Raw genomic sequence first — 7,659 nt, 5'->3', positions numbered from 1 at the left:
TTGGGAGTTTGTACAAATGACACAAATTTGACAAGCAAAATAGTGATGCCCTTGGCACACAATTACTTAAAAGTCAAATTAACATTTTGACTAACATACGTTTGATATTGTAATTTATAATTAGATTACAAGTTTGTGTATGACATTTTAATATTTGAAAATGAAGTATGAGATTGTAATTGAATCCAAACTTGATATCATAAAATGCAATTGCATCCTTTTGTGTGATATAACATGTAATTGCACAATCACCCTACTTACAGCCTTGAGGGGGCTGCTCAAGAGCGGTTCGCTATAACAAAATTTAAGTGCAACCGAGCGTATATATATGTTCCCATTGTTTAAAAAATTTGCTTTCTTAATTGTACGCGCCAAATGCTTTCATGCAATTAAGTTATAACTTTCGAGTGACGCTGTCCTTCAATGACTCTCATTCGGAGGATGATTCTCGGCAATGCAAACGGCGTCGTATTCCGACTCATCACTGTGCCTAAAGGTCTCCGTCTTCGTCCACTCGCCAACCCTATATCCAATCCTGCGTCCGTATCCTCTCGTTTTGCCTCAACATCGAAACCCAGAAGTTCCACTCAGACCCGAGACGGCGAAAATTTCTTCGCATTGAACAAAAGGATCTCCCATTTGATCCGAACCGGTCACATAGCCCAAGCCAGGGAAGTGTTTGATCAAATGCCTCAACGAAATGTGGTGACTTGGAATTCAATGATTACTGGGTACGTAAAACGCAGAGAGATGGCGAAGGCGCGCAAGCTGTTCGACGAAATGCCTGAGAGAGACGTTGTAACCTGGAATTTGATTATATCGGGGTATATATCTTGTCGCGGGAGTAGGTACATTGAGGAGGGGAGGATTTTGTTTGATGAAATGCCAGAAAGGGATTGCGTTTCTTGGAACACAATTATTAGTGGGTATGCTAAGAACGGGAGAATGGCTGAGGCGTTAGACCTTTTTAATAGAATGCCGGAGCGGAGTGTTGTTTCTTGGAATGCAATGATTACTGGGTTTTTACAGAATGGTGAAGTTGTGCGTGCAATTGAGTTCTTCGAGAGAATGCCAGAACGAGACGGGGCTTCGCTCAGTGCGCTTGTTTCGGGGCTTATTCAGAATGGCGAACTGGATGAAGCTGCGAGGATAATCATCGAGTGTGGGAATAAGGATGATGGAAGAGAAGATTTGGTGCATGCTTATAATACGTTGATTGCAGGTTATGGTCAGAGAGGACGGGTTGATGAGGCGCGGAAGCTTTTTGATCAAATCCCTTTTTCACACAAGAAGGGAAAGGAGGGCAATGGGAGATTTGAGAGAAATGTTGTGTCATGGAATTCGATGATTATGTGCTATGTGAAAACTGGAAATGTTGTTTCTGCCAGGGAGCTTTTTGACCAAATGGTAGAACGAGACACCTTTTCGTGGAATACCATGATCAGTGGCTATGTTCATGTGTCAGATATGAAAGAGGCCTCTAGCCTCTTTAGTAAAATGCCAAATCCTGATGCACTCTCATGGAATTCGTTGATCTTAGGCTATGCCCAAGTTGGTTCTTTAGAACTGGCTCGTGGTTATTTTGAGAAGATGCCCCAAAAGAACCTGGTCACTTGGAACTCCATGATAGCAGGGTATGAGAAAAATGAGGACTTTGTAGGAGCAGTCAATCTCTTTTCTTGGATGCAACTCAAAGGAGAGAAACCTGATAGACACACTTTGTCTTCAGTTCTCAGTGTGAGTACTGGGTTGGTGGATCTAAATCTTGGCATGCAGATTCATCAGCTGGTGGCAAAGACGGTTATTGCAGATATGCCAATAAACAACTCCCTCATAACAATGTATTCGCGATGTGGTGCGATAAAAGAGGCACAGACAATTTTTGATGAAATGAAACTGCAGAAAGATGTGATCTCTTGGAATGCAATGATTGGAGGCTATGCATCTCATGGTTTTGCTGCAGAGGCTTTGGAACTTTTTAGTTTGATGAAGAGGTTAAAGGTACAGCCTACTTATATAACATTTATCGCAGTGTTGAATGCATGTGCTCATGCAGGATTAGTTGAAGAAGGCCGGAGTCAATTTCAATCCATGATTAATGAATTTGGCATTGAGCCAAGTGTTGAACACTATGCCTCCCTTGTGGACAACATCGGTCGGAATGGGCAGCTTGCGGAGGCCATGGATTTGATCAATAGCATGCCATTTGAACCAGACAAGGCTGTATGGGGAGCATTATTAGGTGCTTGTAGAGTGCATAACAATGTAGAGTTGGCCTGTGTTGCAGCTGAAGCATTAATGAGACTTGAACCTGAAAGCTCAGCTCCATATGTACTGTTATACAATATGTATGCTGATGTTGGACAATGGGATGATGCAGCAGACGTGAGATCAATGATGGAAAAGAATAATGTAAGAAAGCATGCAGCCTATAGTCGAGTTGAGTCTTCCAATTTGTAGGATTTTCCTGAGCTGATTGCATGAAGTCAGTTATTCAGAAACTCGGACTGGAAAGACAGCTGTGGGCTAACTGGGTATGAATTGGGTTAAGCAGACGCAATGAGCTTCGATGAATAGTATGAACACTTTTTCAGGTGTCAATCTGATGGATATGAAGCATACATGTTGCTACTGTAATGTTTAACAAGACCTTGCCGTTTCTTCGTATTTGGCGTACAAGTCAGTAACTGACGAGTTTTGAGATCGGTGACGGAAACAGGTGAGAAGCGGGTACATTGTTAATTTAACCTCTGCCAAGTCCTTACCGCTGAAGTACGGTAAATATGTTGTCTATCTACTCTAGAACCGTGGATGTTGGCAAACTGTATTTTCCTTTTACCCTCCTCTGGATAGGATCTGCGGTCTCGTGGGAGAGCCAAACTTAAAGGTGTTGTTGATATACAGAAATGCATCCAGAGAGTTCAAGAATGCTTTTTGTACTCATCAAGAGATGGAAAAGTCTAATGGGTCTTGGGTTTTGTTACCTTCGATACTGCTCAGAGTAATCTGGCCATACATTTGAGTTATAGGAGCAATTTTATGAAGTTTTCACTGGCCAGTCAGCTGTGTATTTGCTATTGTACTTTAAAATGGCATCAGAAAACGAGATTGATAATTACGGGGGCTTACTCATTTCTGTACATCTCAAGACGAGAGAAATTAACTTCAAGAACTGAAGTTAAAAAAAGCCTAAACCCCAAACCCTCTTAAATAGGGCCTAACATGTAAGGCCTAGGCTCTGTTGATAGGCCCTTACATATAAGGCCCTATTTAAGAGGGTTTACGGTTTATGCTTTCTTTTATGTTACGTGTTCTTGCACAAGCCGAAAATTGGTAAACTAAAACAGAGGATGAGGATGAGATCCTTTCAGCTAGAGACTTGATTGGAGGCTCTACAGATTGTAATGATCTGTTAATCCTTTTGTAGCATTTTTGTGACTTGAAGATTTTCAAAATGTAATGGCTCGTTGAGTCTTTCCAGATGCCAATGAGCAAACTTATATGGTAAGCCCATCCAGTTCTTAATGCATGGTGGTGATGTTGTTGGTGCTTTTGTTTCAAATTTCTTTGCAGTGCCAAGTGCTGATGAATATACTCAACTTTTTGATATATGCAAGTACAAATGGGATGGATCATCCACTTGATTGGTGACGTACAAGTGGGAATTAGAGGATTGGCCTTCTCAGAACAGAGCCAACTTCTTGTCCCATACAATTCTGAGTTCATATATCTTTCTAATCCCTCGATATCGCTTAGTGATTCAGGTGGTTCTTGGACTTTGCAGGATGTTCTATAAAGTTGAATACTGTGGTATGCTAGTCAGGATGATGATGAATATATTTCCGAAGATGATATTTTTTATGATGATGATGATGATGACGACGACGACAACGACGACAATGATGACGATGACGAAGATGATGATTTAGATGACCATGTAGGGAGAATCGTTTGAATGTCATGTTCATGATAACCACGCTACAAGTTTTCTTGAAGGTTATCTTATATTTCATGTTTTCTTATTCATTTGTGGTTTTCTAATATTTTCGATTTACGCATGAATTTGAAGATTATGTATTTGTTTTCTGTATTAATCTAGCGTTCTTAAGCTCGCTTTTTGCGTCTCACTTTAAAGAGTTTAAGAGTGGATATCATTTTCTTTTTCCAACTTGAGTGAACAACACTAAGGTCTAGTATGGAGTCCAGGATTCCATTGGGATGAATAATTTGCGTTGTAGGAAGAAATGAAAAAATTGTGAAGGTGGAAAATGGATTATTCATTAAGGAAACTTATCGATTCCAATTCTCTTCACAATGGTAAGATTAGAAGACATATGTTCTATTCATATCTATCCTGTTTTAACCCCCGCATAATGAAAAATCATTCACTTGTACCTCAACAATATCTTAAATTTTATGAGGTGTCCAATTTATTTCAATCCCAAGCATCAAACGAGCTCTAAAATTTTTAGCGGATGAATTATATCAATAAGTTCTTTGGAAAAAGAAAGAGCAAAGAAAGACATTTCCTTTAGATCTCGGTCATGTGTTTGACATCCCCTTGTCAAATATCTTTTGTATCAATAAAGAAAAAAAAATGAGTAAGACGCTTGTAGCTCAACTGTTTAAATGAGTTCGGCGCATAAGATCAAATATTTGAAACATCATATGTGCTAAATAAGGCAAAATGAGCCGGTTGGGCCTCCAATCCTAAAACAGAACCTGACCCAAACTGACCATCAGGCCCAGCCCAGGAGGAGCTAATGATGCTAAATCCTCACGTCCACGTAACTCCCGCGATATTTTTTTTTTTCAACGACGACTTTTATCAACCCTCCGACTCGACTCACTGAGTCGTCATCGATCTTCATCGTCTTCGTCTGAGGTTCTGGAATCAGCTGCTTTCTGCAGATTCCCATGGAAGCCTTAATCAGCTCGGCTTCTCCTACAATCACGTCGTCCGCTTCTTCCTTCTCCGTTTTCTCCCCCCGAAAGTCCCTCCCTTCACGACCCTTTCAGCTCCCACTCGCCTCCAAAGGTAAAATCTTCCTTCCATTTCCCTCTTATACTTCGTTTGGTTGCCAATTAATCAATGAAATTTAGAAATTTTATGAGAGTGGTTTGAGATTCCGAGTTTCCTTGGATTTTCCGGCTACCAGACACGGGAATTTGTCGTTTTATCTAATCGGAGTGGAGATTTTCGGTTTCAGGAAACGAGAACGAGTCCAATCCGAAATCGGATTCCAAAGAAATCAATCGCCTTCCGATTCTCAGCAATCGCCATCTCTCCCTCTCACCACTCTCCAAGGTACTCTATCTCCCAATTGCACAAGCTCTTATTTTTGAAACATTTATTTTGTTTGGATAAATTGGTGGAGGAAATCAGGGAAGGATCAGAAACCAAAATATTCATGCGAAATCTATGTGTTTTGTCATAAAATTATGCATTTAATAATTAACTAACTTGTCTAAGTGATTGAGGTGATGATTGTTTTGTTATGTATAAGCATTGATTGTTTATTTTGTGTTGAATGAAAATTGATTTGCCGAAAACATGATGTTAGGATGCGGCAATGGGACTGGTGATGGGTGCGGCAACAGGAAGAGGGTGGACTACAGGTTCTGGAATGGAAGGCCCTCCTGCCCCTGCTGGGGTTCAGACAGAGTCGAGCACGGAGAATGTCTCCACTTTTCCCTGGTCTCTCTTCACAAAATCGCCTCGCCGGAGGATGCTTGTGGCTTTTACTTGTAACATTTGTGGGCAGAGGACAACGCGGGCAATTAACCCCCATGCTTACACTGACGGCACCGTCTTTGTGCAGGTAGTAAATTAGGCTTTAATCATGGTGCTACATATTGACGGACTATTTTCTAAGTCCTAATTTTTGTGTATTCTATATGATTTCAAATGGGGAAAGGTTAGGTAGGTAAAGGTGAAAAATTTGATTTGGTTAAGAACATTAAACAATGCAATTGGGGGAGGTGAGTATCAAATTTGGGGTAAAACTACATGATACGTTACAGAGCATCTTTTGGTGGTGACTTTGGACAAGTAATTCAAGAGTTTTCGATAATAAATTATATTGTGGTTGAATTGAGCATTTAATCGAGTATTATGAGTGTACTGGGCTAAAGGAAAAGATATGGTTGATAAGAACCTAACTGTTATGTTTTGTTTTCTCCTGGTTCTGCAGTGTTGCGGATGCAATGCATTTCATAAGCTCGTGGATAATTTGAACCTGTTTCATGAGATGAAGTGCTATGTGAGTCCAGGTTTTAATTACAAAGGTAACGGATGGGAATCTGTTAACTTCAAGTATCTGGAGATGGATGATGATGATGCTAATGATGACATATTTCCCATCCAATGAGTGGATCGACTGCTTCAGGAGTATGTATATACTGTGATATTATGTTGGAACCATTGCTTAGTCTTCACATGTATATGTCACTGTCTAGGTTTATCCTTGAGGTCACATTTCTAAAATTCAGCATTGTATTCTCTAGATTATTTACGGCTTAGTAAGAGATGTTTGAACGGCAGAAACGCTTATTAAGATGACTCTTATTTGGAGCTTATGTATAGTATTGTCGAACAATGTGCAAATCTGAATGCAATGCCTGAATTTTTAATGACTTCTTAAACTGTGGAATGATTTATCCTTTTTAGTATACTGTTGTGTGATTGTCTGCTGCAAATTGTTGCGCTATATATTTAAAGAGTAAACTGTCGATTTGCCCCCTGAACTATCACCCAACTTTCGATTTGCCCCCTGAACTTTTTAATTGGAAAATTAAGGACTTAAACTAATTTTTTTGGCCGATTTGCCCCCTGCTGTTAATTTTTCATTCATTCCATCCAAATTTCTGTTAAATGGAAGCATATGCACAACATGTGTAGGTAGTTCGGTCGCTTCATTCTTTAAAATAATTGAAAACCTTAGATTTCTAAAATATAAACCTATGCAAATATGTGTGATTCTATAGCTTTTTTGTCTGAATGTCTAGTGAAATGACGCTTGTGTCCACAAATGAGAGTTACGTGGTTTGCACACGATAAGAGTTAACGTTAATTTGGATGAAATCTATGAAAAACTAATGGTAGGGGGGAAATCGGCCAAAAAAATTAGTTTAAGTCCTTAATTTTCCAATCAAAAAGTTCAGGGGGCAAATCGAAAGTTGGGTGATAATTCAGGGGGCAAATCGGCAGTTTACTCTATATTTAAACGTGAGCAATCCCTTGTGGGTGCTGTCTTTAAACTTAGGTGTTTAGTGTTCAGTTATTTTCTATTTTTATTGCATTGTTTCCTTGCCTTCTATCTGAATGATTTCATTCCGATATCTACTTCTTCGAATGGACAAACTTTTTCTTGGTTGAGATCTTCCATCCTCTTTAACTGAGCAGGCTTTTCTCCTCCTCTCTTTACTTTGCTCTTTTTCCATCACCATCTTGACCAACTTTGCAAGATGATGTCACTCAATTGTTGCCCGGTCAATCCTTCGCGCAACCTCAACACCCAAACCCACTTCATTTTCCTGCATCTGGGAGTTGAATCACCGCTCTCCAGGCCTCCGCACAAAGGCCACCCAGTAATCTGTATCACTGAATCCCTTCCCGCACAGAGTTCCATCCACGGTTGATAGAAATTCGTTCTATAG

At 40.0% G+C, this 7,659-nt stretch overlaps 2 protein-coding genes across 2 annotated transcripts; both read left to right on the top strand.

The window, feature by feature from the left end:
* Positions 1-252: 252 nt before the first annotated feature.
* Positions 253-4,127, top strand: LOC126585372 (pentatricopeptide repeat-containing protein At1g62260, mitochondrial). Its single transcript, XM_050249780.1, has 2 exons — positions 253-3,504; positions 3,785-4,127. The coding sequence occupies exon 1, from the start codon at positions 424-426 to the stop codon at positions 2,458-2,460; it is 2,037 nt and encodes a 678-aa protein (XP_050105737.1). The 5' UTR covers positions 253-423; the 3' UTR covers positions 2,461-3,504; positions 3,785-4,127.
* A 670-nt stretch (positions 4,128-4,797) lies between these two features.
* LOC126585376 (uncharacterized) lies at positions 4,798-6,636 on the top strand. The gene is made up of 4 exons (XM_050249786.1): positions 4,798-5,038; positions 5,211-5,308; positions 5,565-5,822; positions 6,195-6,636. The coding sequence occupies exons 1-4, from the start codon at positions 4,918-4,920 to the stop codon at positions 6,369-6,371; spliced, it is 654 nt and encodes a 217-aa protein (XP_050105743.1). The 5' UTR covers positions 4,798-4,917; the 3' UTR covers positions 6,372-6,636.
* The last annotated feature ends 1,023 nt before the right edge of the window (positions 6,637-7,659 follow it).

This window comes from Malus sylvestris, chromosome 10 (assembly GCF_916048215.2).
Source record: "Malus sylvestris chromosome 10, drMalSylv7.2, whole genome shotgun sequence".
Classification (NCBI taxonomy): domain Eukaryota; kingdom Viridiplantae; phylum Streptophyta; class Magnoliopsida; order Rosales; family Rosaceae; genus Malus; species Malus sylvestris.
The sequence above is the reverse complement of the archived record's forward strand: the minus strand, read 5'-3'. Positions and strand labels throughout refer to the sequence as shown.